At 57.3% G+C, this 22235-nt stretch overlaps 1 protein-coding gene across 10 annotated transcripts in view; it reads right to left on the reverse strand.

Moving 5' to 3' along the window:
* Positions 1-22235, reverse strand: part of ARHGEF7 (Rho guanine nucleotide exchange factor 7) — a 101493-nt gene that overhangs the window by 46255 nt on the left and 33003 nt on the right. For 7 of the 10 annotated variants that reach the window (XM_018056342.1, XM_018056338.1, XM_018056348.1 and 4 more), the window contains 3 exons: positions 12904-12988; positions 10130-10260; positions 5762-5963 (listed from right to left, as the gene is read on the reverse strand). In XM_018056342.1, the coding sequence (XP_017911831.1) occupies positions 5762-5963; positions 10130-10260; positions 12904-12988 (418 nt within the window). Of the gene's footprint in view, positions 1-3905; positions 5636-5761; positions 5964-10129; positions 10261-12903; positions 12989-14699; positions 14772-22235 lie in introns of those variants that run through there. The other 3 variants (XM_018056344.1, XM_018056345.1, XM_018056347.1) reach the window with 3 other exon arrangements.

The following is a 22235-nucleotide window of genomic DNA, read 5'->3' on the forward strand; positions in this document are numbered from 1 at the left end:
AGGCGCTGCAGGGGCCTTGCCAGCTGATTCTGTGGCTCTAGGTATGTGTGTGCGTGTGTCTGGCAGTCACTGGTTCTGCAACGTGGGTGTGTCTGTCACCGAGGTTCTGTTGGGGGGAGTGTCTAACCTGGGATCTCCAGCTACAGAGGCTGGCAGTGGCCCACGGCTGGCAGGGGGAAAGGGGAAATTCTGACGGGCGTGGCCTCAGGGGCCAGTCTCCACGCCCCGCCTTCTCCTGCACCCTCTCTGCCCTCCTCCACAGGGCCCTGCTGCTGACGGCTGGCAGTGCCCTGGGCACACCTGTCCAGAATCTCTCTCTGGCAGCATGGCCCTCCAATCCCAAACACCATCAAGCTCCAGGTCCTAGATCCCAGCTGCTCAGTATTTCCATGACCTTCTCAGCACCGGAAACCCCTAAAAAGCCCAAAGCAAAACGCCTGTCTTCAGCTGAGGGTCCCCCTCCTCCTGTGGGGCGGCTGACCTGAGTCCCCCTTCACTGTCTCTGTAAGGGTTTCCAAATGGGTGACAATGCGGAACAAAACAGAAGGCCCTACTCCCAGCTGAAAGCACTCTCTCTGTCCACAGGGTGGAAAGGAAAACTCAACAGGAAATAAGTGACTTTGAAGCTATGAGAGATACAAGGAGGAAAACATCCTCTCAATTTTTATATCTGCACGTTAGCATTTAACTGTGGAAGAAAACCTGATTTTTCCATCTGAAGAAAAAAGTGCCTCTTCCTCCTTAAAATCTGCCATGTGGAGGAAGCATATGCAACTGCAGTAAAGGGGAGGTGGCCGAGCCTAAACTACGGCCCTGGGATCGAAAAGAAGTCCCAGAAGGCACACGGCAACAGAGGGCAAGTGCGGCTGATTCATGAGGCCTGGAGCTGCTAAAAGCGAGTCGTTTGCCAACTGCCTCACTTTACCAACACTTAAGTGTAACACATGCCTCTCAACATCCCAGTTAGTAAAAGTTAATCAACTTACTATGAGAACTATAACAAAGACGTTTTTCAAAAGCAAGCTACAGGCTAATGCTCTACAAAAAAAGAGAGACAGGCAGGAGAGACCCAGACAAATCAAGGTTTAGGTCCAAAGAGGTTGTCTTCTCTCACTTAAAAAAAAAGGAGACCATACAATGTGCTGGGCGTCAAGACAGAATCTTCTGGGCTGGGAGCTGTCAGGAACACACTGTGTGAGGCGCTCCCTGAGCCGTCACATGGAGGAGCCCCCATGCACCCTCTGCAGGAGACCCAGGAGGGCAGGGCTGGCGCTGCAGGGACAGGCTCCTGGAGAGGTGTCCGTGGAGGTGCAGGCCGCAGAACCACAGAGCTGCAGGCCTCCAGCTCCTCTGGAGAGAACCTGGATGTGTTAACACAACACGACAGGTCAGTCATGGCCACTCATAACAGGAAAACACACAGGAAACAGATCTTAAAACACGCAGCTTTCCTAGCGTCCTAAGGAAAACAAAACATTCTGCGGCCCATCCAAGATCTAAAGACAGACTCCCTGTGAGGAGGGCAAGGGAGCCCCGAGGATGGAACAGCGCACCTTCCAGGGCAACTCGGGCAGCCTGTCCCCGCTTCCACGCAATAATCCTCACAGAGCGCCGAGGACAGGACGCAGACACAAGCATGCTGACAAAAGGGGGCTGGCGGCCCTCCCCCCGGGCGCGGAGAGGAGCCACGGCTGCAGAGCACGGCAGCGTGGGGCTGCAGGCAGGGCCGGCGCGGGGCGGCCCGGGGAAAGGAGGCGCCCACTGAACAGCCAGCCATCAGAGAACAGCCAAACAGAAAACAAGCCCATCAAGAACTCGGGCGTCAAGGGAGCGTGAACAGGAAAGACACAAGGGGCCCAGTCCCGAGATGCAGAAACAACATGGCCATCTAGGAGGCTTATCACACGTGTGCTGAAAACGCCTCCAAAGAAACTGGGGCCCGAATGAGTGAAAAGGCACCATGAACACGAAGGACATCTGGAAAAGAGGGAAACAGCCTCTAGAAATGAGCCCTGCGGGCTAAGATGGAATCTCGGTGGACAGGCGGGGCGGAGGGAAGCGGGCAGGGAGAGATCTGAGGAGCGGGCTGCAGGTGAGTCTGGTCCATACATCATGAGGAATGGCAGGACATCGGCTCAGCGTGTCAGAGACGAAACCTGGCACTGGGCCCATGTGGCCCTGGACTCGGGGCTCCCAAGCCCCACGGCGCCCATGTTCCAACCCCTGGACCCAGCGCCGGGCGCCTGATGGCAGCGCCAGCACTCCAGGACGAGCCTCCTGGCAACCTGCCTTCCACCCCGCAAATTCAAGAAACCATCGCACATGTGTCTGTGTGTGTAAAACACACATTAACTTCGTGAATAAAATGAGTTTACATACCAAGAGTCTGCACAGAAAATGTTCAGGGACGCTGACACACACCTTCCGTCAGACAGCACATGCTCAGGAGGACACCCAGCGCCTCCGCAGCGAACTCTGAAATAGCCTCACGCAGACCCCCGGAAGAGGTCTGAGGAAACGGATCTCCAAGGGAGCATTCCTGTCTTCACGGGGACTATTTCAAACCAGAAACCACACTCGGGCCCCAGGCGCAATCAGAGCACTGCTGTCTGCAGCCACACGGGGGCAGGAGAGCACGGCCACGCGTTCGCCCGGAGAAGCCGGACAGAGCTCACCTGGAGACACACAACCCCAGGGGACATCACAGAGAAGGAGACCTCAGCTTTGTGTATTTGATAAAAATATCTGTAAACCAAAACAGAACTTTAACACAGAGAAAAACTCCTGCCATGACGGCCACTTAGAGGAAGGAATCTGTACGCTGGGACCTGGCACATTTTGTTTACAGAAAATGAAGGCTAAATTACACTGCAGATCACAACGTTTATGTCAAACTTGCTCTTTAAAAAAGAGAAATCTATTCCAAAGTCACAAAGTCATACAAATTACCAAAAAAAAAAAAAAAAAACGCAATTACACAAGTGCTACCATGATGCTGGATTTTCACTTTCAACTGTTACAAAGTGAAACAGTAAAAACAAGCTTTCACGTCTTTCCTTCTCAAATGGCCTCATTTAAAATCAGACAGGCACAGCTTTCCACAGAAGAGAGTCACGTAATCGGAGGACACTAGGGATGGAAACTTACTCCTCAAAGTAGCTATTCCTTTAGCTCGACAATCAAATAGCAACACCCAGCCTAACAGACGGAGAAGGCAACGGGACCCCACTCCGGTGCTCTTGCCTGGAGAATCCCAGGGACAGCGGAGCCTGGTGGGCTGCCGTCTATGGGGTCGCATAGGGTCGGACACAACAGAAGCGACTTAGCAGCAGCAGCAGCAGCCTAACAGATGACTCACTTGAGCAAATATGCCATTCTCTATATTTTAAAACTAAACAGGAAAACAAGGAAAGTTTTCAGTTGCTTGAGTCTCAGTGTGACATGAAAACTAGGGTTTCCATGCGAGCCCTGCAAGGAGCTGTTTGCCAGCAAAGCAGTTACACACATGCAACTAAAGGGGCCTCACACACACACACACACACACACACACACACACACACACAAAGCTAAGCCAGAGAAACACACACACAACTAAGCCAGAGAAACACACAACTAAGGCAGAGATACACACACACACACAACTAAGGCAGAGAAACACACACAAAAAACTAAGGCAGAGAAACACGCACACACACATAACTAAGGCAGAGAAATGGGATCGCAGGCAGAAGAAAGCGATGTGGCTACTCCTGACGCAGGCACCTCACCCAAATGAGACAGCTGCTTCTTAGAGCTGTGTCTGCCCCCCCTCCCCACGGAGCTCAATGCCCCCCAGAAGTGGGGTAAGAGTAGAACACGCCTGCCAGGCTGCGGGACACCCAGAGGGCCCCACAGACGACACTGACCACATGCATGTCCACCTGAAAACAACCCCATCTTTGCAGTGTCATTTCCCAGGGTTAACTCTGGAAACTTCAGGAGGAGGAACACCTGGAAAGGAAAAGTTTATCTGTACTCATTCACACTTTTACTACGATGCCTCAACATCAGACCAGAATTTCCATTTTAAAGAATGGAATCACAGTAGAATTCAAGAAGCCCAGACCCAACAGATGTCTACACAATCAGCAAAACCCACTCTTTATGGCTTGCTCCTTTGCCAGCTCCAAGACCCCCTCAGGGCACGTCCCTCCACCAGCTCTGTGACTCTTGAGGGCGTGCCCATCACCAGCTCTGTGACCCCTGGATCCCCTTCGTAAAGGGAAAGACCATGTTACTCTCAACCTCGCCCCCCAAAGGGCCCAGCGCTCTCTTGGCCCCAGAGGGACTGCTCGGCCTCCCCAGCACTCAGGCCCAGGGGCCAGAACCAGGGCTGCCCCCGGACGGGCTGGCGGGGACTGCCGAGTCCAGCCAAGCTGCAGACTAAGGCACACTTCCCAGCAGCCGTGTCTGTGACGCAGGCAGCTGGACACCAGCGCCGCGCCCTCGGCTGGTTCTACCCAGGGACAGATTAACAGGAGGGTGTTCAGAGGAGGGTTTTATTTGCACCCTATTCCCTGAATACCCCGACAACACTATCTTCTGGGGCTGTGGTGAGGACTGAAAGTCACAGATAAAGAGAAGTTTACATAGGAAGCAGAACACAAAAGCTTGGCTATTACTCTTAACTATATTCTAATGATAATGAACAAATGCTGTTTTTCTGATCAACTACAGAATAAAGAGCCCCAATGAGATACCACCTGACAACCATTAGGATGGCTACTGTCAAAATAAAAAAAACCAGGAAACAAGTGTTGGCAAAGACATGGAGGAACAGGAGCCCCGTGCCCTGCTGTGGGGTGTGAGAGCCACTGTGCACGACGCACAGTAGGGCCTCAAGACCTGAACGGAGTCCCCGTATGAGCTGGCAGTTCCGCTCCGAGCTACGTACCCACGAGACCCGAAAGGACTCAGCCCCACGTGCAGTGACGTCAGTCACCAGAGCCCAAAGCCAGAAACAACACAGTCCAGCAGCAGCAGCAGGACAGACGCGATCTGGCTGTGAAATCACACACACACGCATACTGGTCTCTGCCCCCAGGTTCCTGGCCAAAGGCTCCTGACCCTTTGGGGTGTCCTGACGAGGCCACTGGGAGCAGCCACGCCTTGGAGTGCCTGCAGTGCCACGAGGCGATCACACCTGAGCAGAAATGCAAGCAATGCCAGGACCACCACTCCCTTCCAAAATTAGATAGGCCTTGCAATAATTCTTTAAATTCAAGAAACTGCTAAGCAACTACAGAAAACGCACAGAAGGGGATGCATTCCAAAGTGTCACACCAGTGCAAAGACACGGACAGATCGCTCAGCATCACGTGACTGGCAGAAGCACCCACGGTAAGAAGCTACACAGCCAACGGCATACAGCAAGCTTCAAGCCCCCAAAAGGATGGCGAACTACACCTTACACAAATGTGTAACCACAAAGAAAGAACTAACAGACGTGACAGGTTTCTCCTCACAAACGGTAAAGAACAGAGTGAGTCTGTTTTCAACTGCTGGTGTCACGATGGCAGGAGACGCCGGCCTGAGTGTGGAGCCCCTTCTCCAACCCCCACTGTGGCCGGGCTCTCACCCTCCGCCAGGGCCGGACCACTCCCAGCTGGGACTCCCAAGCCCGGCCCCGCCCCGGCCCCGCCCCGGCCCCGCCCCGGCCCCGCCCCGGCCCCGCCCCGGCCCCGCCCCGGCCCCGCCCCGGCCCCGCCCGCCGACCACTCACCGCTGGGCTTGACCTCGCGCACGTAGTTGCTGGGGAACCAGCCGGTCCTGCCGTTGTGCGTGCCCTCCCACCAGCCCCCCTCCTCCACCCGCGTCACGTGGATGACGTCGCCTTTCGAGAAGGATAGCTCGTCCTCATTCGTCTGCTGGAAGTTAAACTTGGCTCTGACGACCAGCTGATTGTTGCTGTTGTCGGTCATGTCCTACAGGGGGAGAAGGGAGGGAGACGTCATGAAGACAATGGCGTCTCCGTCGCTGCGATCAGACCAGGTGCGACCCAGCACCGCAGCAGAGCCGCGGCACACGCGGGGCCGGATGGAGACACGGGAGTCCCTGCCCCGACCACCGCCCAGGCCCCGGCCCGGAGGAAACCCCGTTAACCGCCGGCAAAGGCTTAATCGGGCCACGTTAGCCCAGAGAACACTCCACACACACGCACAAGCCCCTGCGCTCCACAGCCTCGGCGCGGGAGCTGGGCCCCGAGTCTCACCGCCCCCCCGTCCACAGTCAGGGTCCAGCAGGAACCCCGCAGACGCCCGGTCAACGAGCCTGGCCCCAGAACCACAGCCTACGACCCTCAACCAGGACCACGCGGCCTGACACAGATGTGAACAGGATCCCACGTCTTCCAGTACGCTCTCAAAGTGTCTAAGAAAATATAAGATGCCCCTGGTTCCACGAATAAACAAACTCGAGCTTGACTGAGAAGACAGATGATACCAACACTGAGGCGACGCTCTCTCAAAACAGACGAATAAAACAGAAAATCTCAGAAATAGGGCAGAACTTACAAAACTTACTCAGACTGACATAGTGAAAAACAAAGAAAACTATGAGATCCCCGGGACCTGTGAGAAATGACAAAGATCTGACACTGGAACCAAAGTCTTGTTAGAGAAAGGACACTGCTAAAAAGGAGTCTAAGACGCACAGCTCAGCATGTCCCAGGTGTGCCGAAAGACACAAGCACACGTCCAGAAGCTGAGTGAAGCCCAAACAGGAAACAACTCAAGATACCTGGGCCAATTCACATCACACCTAAACTTGAGAAAACTGAAGACAGAGACTTTAGTATCTGGATAAAGACATCTGCAGAGACGCAAGAAGAGCACCCTTACTCAAGACGTTAATGTAAGACACACCCCGCCAAAACAGGATTAACCGAGAGAAGATGAGGATGGAGGCAGTGGAGGGGTGGACTCGGGTCGCAGCCAGCCCACAGGCGCTGGTGCCGGAGGCCGCGGGGGCGTGTGAGCTCCCGGGGAAGAGGAAACCGGGACACCTTGAGCCGTCTGAAGGCCCAAGAGGAGAGTCTTTCGAAGAAGGCAGAGAGTAGACTGCCATCTGCCAAAGGCACACAGAACGCCGTCCGGGAAGGCCAGGCCCCACTGAGCCTGAGCCGTGATGCTGCCGCACCACAGCCACCGCCGGCACAGGGGACGTGGCAGGGCGGGGGGCTCGACGCCCCTCTCACTGCAGGGCGGCCACAGCCCAACACTGTGCTGTCGAACAACAGGCTTTACACAGGGCGTTTATCAGAGACATAGCCAAATACCTAAGGAACCTACAGAGACATTGAAGAGTGGCGTCTCTACTGATTTTCTCCTGTAGCAAGTCTCAGAGAACCACCCGACTCTACAGTAGGCGCGTGCATCGCCGAACAGGAGGAAAAGACAGAGCACAGACGGTGCTCAGGGCTCCAGGCGGAGGGGCTGACATGATGCCTCCGAGAGTTCACGTGTATTTACCTATTTAAATATGCACTGGCTGCTGTGAATCGTGTTTACTTAATAATTCAAATCAATGCATCCACCTTTATCTACTGAATTAGACCTTAATGCAAACTTAATATTTAATACCTAAAGTATTCAATAAAGGGATCTCTTCTAAGCATCTGGAGGAACCCTGGACTGAGCACTGTCCCCTCAATCTCAGGGGCACCTGAGAGGTGGAGGCTGGATGGGTCACGGCCCCGCAGGGAGGCCGCCCTTGCCCTGGTCAGACACGGCCGCCCACCGAGCCTCGGCTGCGAACCAGCGCCATCTCTCACCAACTGTCCACTCTGATCGCCACGACCTTCTCTTTTCTGCAATGTATCCTGGCTTTGCAGAGCCCGTCGGGGTGACAAGTTCCAACAATGGAATGTGACACGTGACAAACTAAGGCGCAGAGTGGGCCCCTGCTGAGTCGCCTCAGGCGTGTCCGACCCTGTGCGACCCCACAGACGGCAGCCCACCAGGCTCCCCCGTCCCTGGGATTCTCCAGGCAAGAACACTGGAGTGGGCTGCCATTTCCTTCTCCAGTGCATGAAAGTGAAAAGTGAAAGGGAAGTCGCTCAGTCGTGTCCGACCCTTAGCATGGACTGCAGCCTACCAGGCTCCTCCATCCGTGGGATTTTCCAGGCAGGAGTACTGGAGTGGGGTGCCATTGCCTTCTCTGAGCAGGCCCCTAAGGACGTCAAACTGCCCCGGGAGCCCTCTGCCAGCCCAACTGCTGGGCACACACGGGCGGTACTGGCGTGGGATGGGGCCCCACCATCAGGAGGCAGCAAAAGACGTGACCCACAGCCTCCCAACAGGCCAGGCCAGGCCAGCACCAGGACACCTCCTGCTTCAGGCAGCGACACTCCACAAAGGCCCAGACAGGGCAGCGTCAGCGGAGGGCAGGGCAGTCTGAACCCTTCACGCCTGAGGCAGACTCTCAGCCGTCGAGCGCCCCCAACCCTGAAGGATGACACGGGCCCAAGGCAGGGAGAGGACCACGGGCCACACCATGCCAGCCCGCCCTCCCTGGGGCCGCCACTGCTGGCCCAGCCACAGCAAAGGGAAGCTTCAGTCACGAGCGTCTCATCTAGGGTTTCACCCTCCCCTTCAGGTCAGGAGGAGTCTCACCATGCTCCCTCCAAGCAGCTCACCGTGCCCACCACACAGCTGAGGTGGCCGCAGGCTTCCCATTTCCGGTGTGACAAAACTTCTCTAATGAAACACTAGTCCTATACGTACTATGATCTCAGCAACATTCATCATAAAAGGACATTTAACTGAGTAAAATTCTTCAATTGCAATCCAATCCTCATTTATTCAAAAACAAACAAAAAAAAGCAAACGAGAAGAGCCGCAAGTGAATGGGTCAGGCAGCGAAGGTTTCTCTGCCCAAAGCTTGCTGACTTTTCATGTGTCTTCCTTGGGTATTTCATGAAGCAGCTGTTTTCAAGGGATCTGGACACCTTCCTTTCTTCATCTGGACCACGATGCTCCCAACAGGGCCCCCTAAGTCCCTCCAGCCCCGGGGAGGTGGACGGTGACACGCGTCAGTCCCCATGAAGCGCTGACCAGCCGGTACCGAGAAACCGTGCCCAACGGGCGCTGTGCTGTTCTCAAGGTCAGAGACAGGGCTCCAGGGCTTCTCCGAGGGGAAGGCAGGCAGTCACGCACACACGAGGGAGAGTCAGCCTGAGCGCGAACAGTTCAAGAGGTGTAAAAACTATACCCCTTCTACAGTTTTCCATTTTTAACAGTGCTTCGTGACCTAACTCAAATGCATCTCTCTACAAGGCACAGCTCAACCAGGCCAGCTTTATCTCTCCAGGATCCCCACGTGCTTACGGAACAACATCCCCCTATGGTGAGCAGAAAGCAGTGGCCTTGAAGACTGGAAGGCTAGGTTCTCTTCAGACTCACATGAGAAGGCCGCTGAGTTTCCAACATGAAACGGTTACTAGGATGTCACACGAAGCAGAGTCACAGCAGCGGCTGATGAAGCCGAGGGCCAGGCCGGCGTCCGCCCCGGGGGGCTTGGTGATCCTCCTGCAGACACTCACCCTGGCCAGTGGACGTGGCGGCCGCCCCCACAGGCTCTGCTCGACCCTGTTCATCACAGTCCTCAAGGCCTCATTCCCAGGGTCTGTGCTCACAGCCTGTCTCGTGGGGTCTGTCCACCCCGGGGCCCCCGCGTCACCAGCACTCATGAGGGGGCCCCTCTCACACGCTGCAGCCGGACTCCGCAGTGTGCTATCACACGCTCATAAAGAGAAAAACCACCTCGAGGGTCTTCCACGTTTAGCCTTTTCTTCATCATCTAAGTATGAGACATGGATTCTTGTGCCCCAACTTCTACTCGTGTGTAGAGCAGGAAAGAAAACACCACGCAAGCGACGAGGAAAACACTTCAAAGCCCACGTCCGTCCAGATACACAGAGGTGCATCTTGAAATAAGCCGACGCGACATGAGACCTGTGATAATCTGGCGATGAGCAAATGCCAGCCCCGAGAGCAGGGGCAAGGCAGAACAGGCCCCCGCCCCGTGCCAAGCGCCTCCCGAGCCCCGCCCACCGCACACTCCCACCGCCGGGACCCACGTCCACACTTACCAAACTGCGGTACTGGCCCTGGAACAACTGTGAAGTCCGGCCGTGTGCAGGCTGCGGTCCCAGGGAGTCAAAGGACTTGATCCGGTGGGAGGAGGGCCGGGCGCACACGGAGTCACTCCCCAGGCCGATGTCTGCAAGGCCGTCAGGGGGCGGGCTGAGCACCCTGCTGCCCACCCGCGGGACCCACCCGCACGCGCCCCCGTTGCCCTTCCCAGAAACCAGCTGCAAAGAACACGCGTCGGCTCTGGCATCCGGCAGTCTGTTCTGACCCTTTCCTCTCACCTGGGGAAAACAGGCCTCCCGGTGAATTCCGAGCACCGCCCAGGCCTCGCCCCCTGCACCCCTGCTGCACGCCTGCCCTCAGGGCCAGCAAGCCGCGAGCCCCAGTGGGACCGTGCGGAGAAGGAAAGACTCTGACGTGCAACAGAAGCCCCTGGCCCTTCTGGCCAGAGCGGCCCCTCAGAGGGCGAGTCCCTCTGCACGAGGGCAGCCACACCTTCCTCACCTCCCAGGGCTGTGAAGGACCAGGGTGTCAAGGGCACCAAAGGCTCAGTCCCTGTTGGGGGTCTGGCCAGGACCACATGCCCACCACCACCCAGCACGCCTAGGTCAGCAGCCCGCTTCACAGATGCAGCAGGATCGTGAAAGCAAGGCCACAAAAAGGCTTTCCAGGGAATCACTGCCCTGAGACGCAGGCCCTGGCAACATCCTGAAGCTTCGTGGGGGCCTTCCATGAAAACATCCTGAAACTGGGGGCCTCCGGGCCCGCTCTTTCTGGCAGGTCTGTCTGGACTGGCTGGCACAGTGTCTGAGGAAATGCTGACTTAGTCATCAACAGTTGAGAGCCAGAGGACTTCCCAGGGAAACGGAGCTTTCCAGCTGCTCTCACAGCGCCCAGGAGGGTACCACAGGGTGTGCGCTCCTCGACTGCCCAGAGCTAGCAGGGCCCAGGCATCTAGGACTCCTGCCCTAAAACCACCCGGACAGTCAGTCCGCACGCAGCCCCTCCAGTTCTCAGGCCCAGATGAGCGCTGGCAGCAAGAGCCAGCATTCAGCACCACCGTGGGGCAGGGGCCCGGGCAACTGCAAGCACAGAGCAGCGCCCAGAGGACACAAGTGCGGAAACTGCCCAGCAGCTGCCCCGTACCCGGTGTACGCTCAGGACCCCTTCCTGCCCCACCGCCAACCTTTCTCTGTCCAAGAGAAAGGCAAGGATCTGGCCACATGCCCGAGAACGCTTCCTTCGAGTGCCAGGAGCAGAGGGGCGCCAACGCGGGCCTCTCTCAGCGGGGCCGCCGGCAGCACTGAGGGCAGCGCGCCTCACGCCTGCCGCTGTTCAGCCGCTCAGTCACGCCCGACTCTCTGCGACCCCGTGGGCTGCAGCCCACCAGGCTCCTCCAGCCATGGGATGTTCCTGGAACAAATACCATTGCCATGTCCTCCTCCAGGGGATCTTCCTGACCCAGGTCTCCTGCTTGGCAGGTGGATTCCCTACCACGAGCCACCAGGGAAGCCCGTCTCACACCCGAGTTGGCCCCTTATGGCTGACACCTGCAAAGGCATGGCCACACGTCACACTGGCTTCAAAATCAGACGCGAAGAGCAGCAGCCAGCAAACCAGAGGCAGAAAGCTCTCACTCTACAAAGCTCTAGCCTCTTGTTTAAGAGCTGCAGAGAGAAGCACCGAGCTCGCTCCAGAACATCCAAGCAGCTCTTTGTAGAGAAGAGCGCTCTGCATTCTGCACCCAGGGACGTCAAGAGCACACGTGACACACGTCTGCACCAGACGGGGTGAGAGCGACGGCATGGGCGCCCTGGAGACACGGCCCCGGCCGTGTCTGCACGGGGCGTGTGGAGCCTGGCACTCCCGCCGCGATGACCGAGCATCGCCACCTGGCGGACGGAGCAGAAGCATCCTCTGACCCCGGAAACAGACGCCTCCAGCCTCGCCTGGGGTCTGTATCTACCGAAGCTGCTCCTGCCTGTGGCCCGAGCGCACGTCCAGCCCCAGGATAGCGCATCAGCCGTGGCCCTGGCAGCCAGGGGTGACTGGGCTGGGCCGGGGCATGGAGTCACGGGGGAAGCACGGCTCTCAGAGCCAGCCTGGCCGCACACGGCCGGCCACCCTCTTGCTGAGTGCTCACATCAAGCCCATCCCTTCACAGGGGCGGGGTTTGCCGGCAGGAGCAGCATGCTGCCTGACGGACAACCTTCATGAGACGCCACAGATCTCCTCCTGCAAGGCCTCCTCCGGGTGGAGTGCTGACGTCCGTCTGAGCCCACCTCTGCTCCAGAATCCAGACCTCCACCCTTGTCTACACTCACTCACCCGGGTCCCAATTCAGCTTGACCTGAGGTGCTGCCATTGCAACCGCCAAGAGTCTCCACTGCAAGCCAAGGTCAAGCACGGAAGCCCAGCCTAGAGCTGTGGGCGCGTGAGGGCCCTGGGAGTGGTCCCTGGGGCCCGCTCCTCCCCACACAGTGAGGGGAGAGCGCCCCCATCCGAGGGGCCAGGACAGCCCACGAGTGCGCCCGTGGACGAGGCCCCTCTGCTGCTCTCTCAGGCAGAGGAGGGGAAGTGCCAAGACACACGGGGACCCGAAAAGGAAGAGCTGCTCTGACAAGGAAAAAGAATAGCATCGCAGCAAAGCCACAGCCAAGAGCTTAGCGCGGTCCTTTCTAAGCTCAGTAACGCTCGCCCTGCCTGCTGACAGGAGGGCGCGGTTTCTGCCCGTGGCTTCCCCTCCCCTCAGGTTCAGCAGAAAGACACTTACCTGCTGTTACTTTATTCAGCGTCACTAAGGAGCTGAGGACCTTGTTGAAATTCTGCCCCTGATACAAATCGTTTGCATCAAACGTCTGCAAGGGAAAGAGAATAAGCAGGATTAGCCGAGCCCGGCACTGGGGCGGGGCGTGGCAGTCTGTGCAGCGGGAGGAAGACAGTGGGCTTTGCAGGTGAGACCCGGGGCAGGGCACCCGAGGAGCTCAGCTTCCAGGAGGCCGGGCCACTCTGCTCCTGGGGCTGAGTCCATTTCTGAACCACCCTGCCCCACCCTCCCAGCGACCTGGTGCACTCCTGGCACTCAGAGAGGGCTCTTCTCCTTAGACTGAGGCCAAGGCTGCTGGGCACGACTACGACACACTTCCTCTCCCGGTCACAGCCCAGGCCAAAGTCAGGAGCAGCCAAAGGGAAGCCCAGATGCCGGAGTGGACACAAGGGTCGAGGGAGAGGAAGCAGGGAGGCAGACTCCAGAAAGAAGGGCGCCTCCACCCCAGAGACCAGGGACACAACCGCATTGGCCCAGCCCCGCCCGCCCAGGAGCTGGAAGAGAATGCATGTCGGGCTGCCCAGACAGAGCGCCACGGTCTCGGACGTATGCACAAGCACCACAGGCTGAGACACACACACCTCACTCCCAAACGCTGTCTGAAGATCACACACAGCTTTGGATCACTAAATAACAACAACTCCCCGCAAAAAATTTAACCATCAGATGATCCACAACTTGTGCCAGAGAAAGTAGGGAAAGAAAATTCTTTCAGAGATGCAGGTAACAGAAAGATGTGTTCATGTGTCAAAATGAAAACTAGGGTAACATACTCCAAAGATTCTCTCACCGGGGCAAAAGTGAACTCCGGCGGCCAGCCATCCCAGGAACGGCGTCCTCTGCAGGTCGCCCACCACCTCTGCCCCGGCTGGTTCACAGTTCCTGAGTCTCACATCCTGCCAGGAAGCCCGGCTCCTCTTCCTGCCTCCCACCCCCTGCGAAGCCCCGGCGGATTCAGCACACTGCACAGTCCCCGCACAGGCCGCTGGCAGAAACTGAAACCCGCCCCACAGCCCGCACCCCCCACATCCAGAGAACGGCCCGCACGCAGTAAGAAGGCAGCAACCCGCCAGGCTCCCACCATCCCACCTCCCCGCCATGGCTCGGAAGGTCTCTGTGAGGACAGACCCAGGACACAGGGCTGCTCCAAATCTCGACAGTCACTGCCGTCTCTGGCCCACTCTCCTGCTTTGCCTTCTGAGACGAGTAAGCATCCTCGTGAGGTGAGCTTAGACGTGAGCCAGAGAAAGAAAATCCAAGAGCTGAACAAACCAGCTCCAGAAAGGAGGCCATTAAACCCAAGTTGAGAGAGGAACGCAAACAGAGCTGGGAGAGGGGAAGAGTTGTGAACTCAGCCAGCCAAGCGCTCTGCGACACTGCTCACACCTTTCTCGCGGATGGAGCACGAGATAAAACGCTCGTGACGCCAGATCCTGCCCGCCTATGAAAACGAGTACCCCTTAGGACAGTCTCTGGGATCCCCGTGATTCCAAGGTTCAAGCCAGAGGAGACCGTGATTCAGGCGGGCGTGTGCAGCTACAGCTGCAATGGGCTGGCTGAGTTCTTTATTAAAAGGAGGGCCCTGAACAGGCCTCCACTCCCTTCTGTCAGAACACAAAAGCTCCTTCTCCTGGAAAAGGTGGGAGGAAGCAGTCTCAGCTCTCAGGTCCTAATTCCAGAGCTTGGAAAATTCAAATTGTAGTATTCTGCAAGAAGAAATATACATAAAAGTATCTACTAACCTTCATCGTGGTAAGGCAGAGAGTCACAAAACCCAGAAAAACAGGATGTTGAAAGCTGAAGTTTCCTGTTATTCCAGAACTATATATCTTACTTGGACACCAGGAAGCGTCTGGTTGGCTGAAGCAGCCCACCAATGGGCTCCAAAGTGATGTCAGAACTTAAGTGAATTCACACACACACCACACTTCTCAACAGGAAGCTACACAATGAGACCAGACAAGCGCCTGCCACCGAGAGGGGAAGACGCACATTCTGAGTCAACAGATGTTTTGACTAAAGGGCTTCTCTAGAGAAAGATAACCAATTACTTCCTGAAACAGGAATGTATTCAACAGAAGAAAAAAATCTTAGGGTTCAGAGAAAGTGGGAATAACAGTGCACACAGTTACCCCGGGGCACTCACGCTTCGGAGACAAGCCTGCCCGCCCGTGGACCCTCTGCCAGTGGTCACCTCAGTCCATCAGGGCACCGAGGCTCCCAGACAGAAGTCCACCCGCCCAGCCCCACCTGTGCAGCAGAGAAGGCAGGTTCTCGAGCACCCAGCGCCCGGAGCCGCCGAGCGCACTGGACACTGCAGGGGAGGGCTAAGCCGGACCGTCACGCGCCTGAGCCGAACTCGACCTCCCAGCCGTCACGCTCGCTCCCTACACCACCCTCTGACACGCTCTTTCCTTACACTTAGCATCACACGTGGTATCAGGCTTGGTCCCTGAACTAACACCGGACACAAAGAGATGAGGCGCCACACACCAGCCGCCACCAGCACCCACAGCGGGGCGATGCGGTCAGGGTGGCCCGCCCACCAGAGCAGGAGCTCTGAGGCCCCCGGCCAGAGGATGACCACGCCGCCCTCCGGCTCCCGTCTGACTGCAGTCTCCCAGCCTCCGCTCGGCCCCTCCCCAGGCGCAGGGTGGGCACCCCCACCCGCCGTCCCGCCGCTGGCCAACAAGAGCCAGCCCAAGCAGCCACTCTGAACAGGACACTGCCCTCACGTCCCAGCAGAAGCTTCAGGAACCTTCCAGCATAAGCAGGGCACGGCACTCGGGAGCTTCTCCCCCGGCCTGAACCCCAGGATAAAGAGGCCACTCAGCACACCCACGCCATCTCCACAGCCAGCACAACGGGCAGGGCACACCTGCCGAGTGGTCAGCCACGGAGTCCTGCGGGCTGCTGGTGGGCAAGCCTCCTCTGGGTAAGAGCAGGACATAAACCCACGTCTCCCCCAGTAGAGCTGGCTCCTGAAGAGAGAGTACAGCTGCTCCACAGACCTGCTCAGGGAATCTCCCAGAGAGACCCCAGGTCCCGGGCTCGCCCTCAGAGGGCTCGGGCTCTCTCAGGAGACGCCCCCTCTCCCCTGCGCGTTGGCACCTCTGCAGGGGCCACGCGAGCTGTGAAGGAGGGTGGGGTCCAGAGATGAAGGGAGACAGGGCCCAAGGCAACTGTCGACCTAACAAGTCACCCCAACACCCAGACGCCCAACCACAAGCCGTGGCTCAGGAGCCTGCGGCCTGCTGGGCACGTGGCTCTGTCTCCCTCGGGCAGGCCCCAGTCACCAGACCCTCCACGTCTCGGGAAGGGCCACGGCCCCCCTTCAGGAGGGAGGGTCCCTGAGGGAAACCCGCCCCAGGCCCTCCATGGGCTCCCACCTCCTGGGCCACCCTCTTTTCCTCAAACCCAGCTGCCACTCCTGCTAACCGGGCCTGCAGAGCACTGGCACTCCTGACAGCGGCCGGGACACCCCCACCCGCAGGGTGACGGCAGGGCGCCCAGCTCACCCGTCCGAGAGGCTCTCCCCACCCCAACACCGGCGAGCGACTTTGCCTTAGCTTCCAGGCTCACAGGTGGTACGAGAGTCAAGAAAGTCTCCCATATAATAACAAAAAAGCAAACTTCACATAATGTTATACTTCATTTAACAAAGAGCTTGTCAGTCAGGAACCTTCCAATGGTAAGCAAGTGAAACCCAACTCAAAACTGGCGTAAACGAAAAAAACAATTATTGGTTTGCATAACTAATGAGTCAAGAACGGCAAGGACCACGGGCACAAAATCAGAAGCTTCGGGCATCTCCTGACTCGGCTTGTCTCCACGTGGGCTGAAGATCAGGAAGGTCCTTCCTCACAAGGCCACGAGGCCACCAGGAGCCCCCCTCCACAGCCAGCAAGTCCACCACCTCGGCCACACCTGTGGGCCCTGCCAGAGTCACAGCCGAGAGGCCAGAGAGGCAGGGCAGCGCAGAGAGCCGGGCAAGGCCAGGTGACGACACGCAAGCACCTCCTGGAGACCTGCCCGCAGCTGGGACTCAGAGCAGGCAGGAAAGGTCACCTCGGGACTGACCACCAGACCCAGGAGCAACACAGCAGTAGCGAGCTGCTCCCGCCAGCGCTGCACACACACACACCCGCCCCGTCTCACCAGGTGCCACAGCCACAGCAGACGCTGACCCGCCTGGCCACACCACTGCAAAAGCGACGACTCACACCTCAACAACGCCACCACGGCTGGGGTGCCAGAGAGAGAAGACCAGGCAGTGCGGAGAAGCCCTCCTTCCACCCTCCTCAGGGAGAGGACCCCCACCGCAGAAGGCCGACACAGCTCCGTCCCAACTCAGGCAGCTTCAGCATTCCAAATGCAACCAGCCAGGTCAGCTCCGCTGATGAATTTAGGAGAAAGTTATTTTTGACACAAGAAATTGTTACTTTTGGCATAGCTCTGGAGTGTCGCTCTCAAAGTTTAAAAATATAATCTTGCCCTATCACATTGTCAAGTGGAATTTGTGATTTTAGAACAAGATGAGTAAAAAAATGAATCTTAAATAAGTTGTGCTATTTAAGTTTAATGCAAATGGTCCATATTGCTGGGGAAATATGAAAAGCAGAAATCCAGCAGAGAATGTTCTCTTTCTCGGCTTCTGCAGATTCTGCATTTAATTCCACCTACTCCTACACCCTAGGGATAAAATTAAAGTTCGATGATGGATCCTATCGATACACAGCACGTTCACCCTATGTGCCCCCGTTTCTTCTCCCTTAAATGACAATTAGATCATATTCAATTCTATGGATTCCACTGTATCGACACCTAAAACACAAGGACAGGGACCACTTACTCAAGAAAAGAGACACCAAATATTTTAGGCATTTCCAGGAAGGGCTGGGGCAGAAGGGAGCACAGAGTCCTGAGGAGCAAGGCAGCAGGACCCACGCATGGAAGGGATGTGACGTCTCCGCCCCCGTAGGCACCGTCAGTTCCAGACAGACGCCGCCAGGTGTGAAGACGCGCAGGAGCAGCCTCTGCGGCCCCAGGCGCTATGCTGCAGACTTCACCCCAACCTCACCTCGTAAAGGGGAAACCAAGGCTCCAGAAGGCCTTCTGATAGAGGTTCCAGACGGGAGCAGAGCACTGAGCCGCATCAGTCGCTGGGCCCCCCGACCCACACACAGGTCAGCGGGGCAGCGCCCGCAGAGGAGGGCGGCTCGGCACCAGCCCGTCTGCCCGCCGAGGGCTCCGCGTCTGGAGGACAACTGCACAGCCGCCAGACAGAGGGTCTGAGCAGGTGCCCGGCAACTACTCAGGCCTCAGGCTGACGGCTGGTCAGGCGCGGACGCTTAGGGCCAAAAGAGCAAGGAGCACACTGCGCTAACACTCAAATCAAGTCATGACAAAACCCAAACTGTGAGAAATGCATCAAGACGGCCAACTGCAAGTACGCACTGACTCCCATCCCTCCCAGCTTTTCACTGAGATGACAGAAAGCAGCCGCTACTGATGAAAACAGCAACAAAGAATCCACCGCAGGAGGGAGCAAGGGGCCACCAGCCGTCAGAGGAGGCTCAGGGAATTCTTGTGGGGGCTCCACGGCAATGACCCAGAGTCCTCAACACCAAGGGAGTCAACAAAGGACAGCGGTGGGGAAGCTGGAGAGCAATGGCACACGACCCCTGGGTGGACGCAGCGCAGAGGCCCCTGCAGACCCGGGACCGCAGGAGGGAAGGCGTCGCCAGAAGAGCGGAAACGCCTGGGCACGCCTAGGCGGTACCAGCCCGACGTGGCGGCGCAACAGGAGGGCCTCATTTTGAAGACGTGCGTGCTGGGCACAGCCTGGAGTATCCCCGGGGGTGCTGCGCTGCGCTCAGTCATGTCCGACCCTCTGTGACCCCAGGGACTGCAGCCCGCCAGGCTCCTCTGTCCATGGGGTTCTCCAGGCAGGAGTACTGCAGTGGGTTGCCACGCCCTCCTCCAGGGAATCCCCCGACCCAGGGATCAAAGCCAGGTCTCCTGCACTGCAGGCGGATTCTTTACCAGCTGAGCTACCAGGAAAGCCCACGTGAGGGTTAAATAGCGGAGGAGCCACGGGTCCACACACCTCTCAGCGGCTGAGCACCAGGGCACTGTCTGCACAAGGACGGTGTGGAAGCACAGGGCGCCCACCCTCGTCTCCCGGCTGTCCTGCTGACTGTAAACTTTCCAAAACGCAGCGGGCTGATCACGAGCTTCTCTCCTGCTCCCCCTCACCGGCCCCCCGGCTCCACACATCAGCAGACAGGGAAGCACTTCACTCGTCACGCACAGAGCCTTCCTCTGCAGGCCTCAGGGAACAGGACTCAAACCAGCCATCCCACAGGCCCCCTGTCCACTCAGTCACTGCCACTCAACACGCCTCAAGTCCCAGCGCGGCTGGGCCAGCCCGGTCCTGCACCGGGAAGAGTGAAGAGCAGCAGCTTCCCTCTGTGCCTCCTCCGCCAGGCAGGCTCCCTGGCTCTCCCGCAGGCTTGGGGGAAACACATGGCCCCCTCTCCCGGCCAGACTACTCCCAACGCCACCAACCCCTCATGCCAAGCACACACCAGGACTTCCCTGGTGTCCAGGGGATAAAAATCTGCCTGCCAATGCAGGGGACACAGCTTCAACCCCTGGTCTGGGAAGATCCCAAACAACCCAGAGCAACTCATCTCGCGCGCCTGGAGCCCGTGCTCCACGGCAAAAGGAGACGCCCCAACGGGAAGCCTGTGCACTGCACCGAGAGACGGTCCCCGCTCGCCGCAGCTATGGGGGGCCTGTGCACAGCAACAGGACCCAGCACAGCCAAAAGCAAACACAAAACTTAAAGGACCCCCGGGGGAACTAGTCACAGCAGAGTCTCCACAGGGGCCGCTGGACCCACAGTCCCGTACAGAAGCTCCGCAGCCACGGATGCCAGCCTGCCTGCCTGCTACTCTCCCTAGAGCAGGAGCGCGCGTCAGTCACCCTGCCTCGCAGGGGGAGACACCAGCGGTCGTGGGCTGGAGACCCGGCAGCCTCAGCTCGAGGACCAGGCACTCTCCCGACTACCAGGGAACACACCCAATACACATCAACCGGAATCGGGTCCAAAATTTGGGTCAAATTAGCTCAGAAATGCATATTCTGGCTAGAAAGTTAGTTTTTTTTTAACATACAGAATGCGGATCTCACATCTAAATATGGTCTGAGAGGCCTCGGGATTTGTTTCGCTTTGCAGTGATTCCCTGGGAACCTGTCCTCTTGCTAGTTCCCAGGACTCAGAGGAACTCCACAGGGACACAAACCACCTCAGGGCAAAGAAGGGGGGCACTCTGCCTTCCCCAAGACCAATGGGGAGAAGCCTGTCAGGAGAGGGGTCCCTTCCTCAAGATCAACAGGCATTTTCTTGATTTGTTTTTACATGAAAATAGGAAAGTGACAACTAGAAGATATTCAAAGAAGTCCGTTTTACTGGACTTGGAAAAGGGGGGAAAAGGAGTGAAAGAGGGGAATGAGGTCAAAAGACAGGCCACTGAGGGGCTAGAATCCCTGTGGCCAGAGAAGCAGGCCGCCAAATGTGTCAGGACTCTGCTCGCGAGCACGCAGAACGTAGTACCCAACAGCAGCCGTCCCCCTGCTCCACAGCCCCCCAGGCCGTCCCCCTAGATCGTCCCCCCTGCTCCATCCCCCCTAGACCGTCCCCCCTAGACCACCCCCCCTGCTCCATCCCCCCTAGACCGTCCCCCCTAGACCACCCCCCCTGCTCCATCCCCTCTAGACTGTCCCCCCATACCATCCCCCCTAGACCGTCCCCCCTGCTCCATCTCCCCCAGACCATCCCCCCCCCGCTCCATCCCCCCAGACCGGCCCCCTGCTCCGAGGTCCCCTACAAGACCTGGAATCCACCCACCACCTCAGCAGCCATGGACAGCCATGCCCTCCCACTCTCCTGCCAAGAGCGCAGCCAGCCACCATGCCATCAGGATCTGTGAGGGACCCAGTCCTCCCTGCAGGGCCGAGAAGCAGGAAGCTGCAGACGCCACCGTGTTTGTGGTGGTCTTCAGGCGGCTACAGAAAACAGTGGAAGCTGCGATTCCGGCTCAGCTGGCCCAGTCCAGGTGTGGTGCGCCCAGGAGGACGCAGACGGTAGAGCGGCACAACCCAAGTTCAAATCCCGGCGCTCCCACACTGGGCTGTGACCTGAGACCTTGTCATCCCCTCCTCTGCAAAGTAGGGACGACACCCTCTCCACAGGGCACCTGGGAAGACTCGACAAAACAGTACACGCGGAACAGCTCGGCACACACTCTACTTGATATGTCAGTCACGTTCAACTTCAAGCTGACGTGTGTCTCCAGCCTCTTCAATGATGGAGACTTCAAGGGTCCGATGTGGGTGCCACCTGCCTCGTGAGGTGCTGAGCGCTTCCAGTGCAGCCGATTCAGAGCGAGAGACGCTTTCAGTGAGAGAAAACTTCAGATTTTAAAGACTGAGTGTGAAAAAACAAAGTAATGTCCACCATATCTTCACGTCAACTACACCTTCAGGTAAGAATGTTCTGGGCACACTATAAGTTTAAAGACAGTGGACTATTCAAATGAACTCCATGTTTCTTTTACCTTCTTTTAGATATAGTTACTAGAAGATTTAAAATAACAGGTGTGGCTCCCATTCTATTTCTATTGAATGGCACTGATCCTGACAGGAGCCCCCAGAGACCTGAGGGGAAGGGAAGCCCAGGTCTGCGCGTGGGACGCAGCCTGCGTGCAGCAGGAACCAGCTCCCTGGCAGGAGAGCTGGCCAGGCTCAGCAGCGTGACACAGAGGGTGCGGGACAAACTGCACAGAACCGTAGCGTCAGAGGAGGATGTAGCGTCCCTGCTTACAAGCACCTGCAGGACGGCCAGAGGACAGCTGTGCATTTCACCCACCAAATGACTTTTAATTACTCACTGTCTCTCAACTTCTTCAAAAGACAAGTTCTGGCCAAAACATGAATGACTTGAAGAGTTTATCCGGTTGGTCAGTCAATAAACACTACATCATTCCTACCACTTCCAGCTCACCGTAGAGTCGGGGAACAGATGGCTAGCTAAGACGACAGACTATGGCCCCAAACACACCTGCAGTGCAAAGCGAAGCGCACAGCTGAACTACCCACCCATCTGAATCTAGGTCAAAGGTGGTGATAACACCTGGGTGGCGCATCTCATTCCCAGGGAAAGGACTGTACACGTTTGTCTTTGTTTCAATTAATTCTGAAGCCTACATCAA

This window comes from Capra hircus, chromosome 12 (assembly GCF_001704415.2).
Source record: "Capra hircus breed San Clemente chromosome 12, ASM170441v1, whole genome shotgun sequence".
Lineage (NCBI taxonomy): Eukaryota > Metazoa > Chordata > Mammalia > Artiodactyla > Bovidae > Capra > Capra hircus.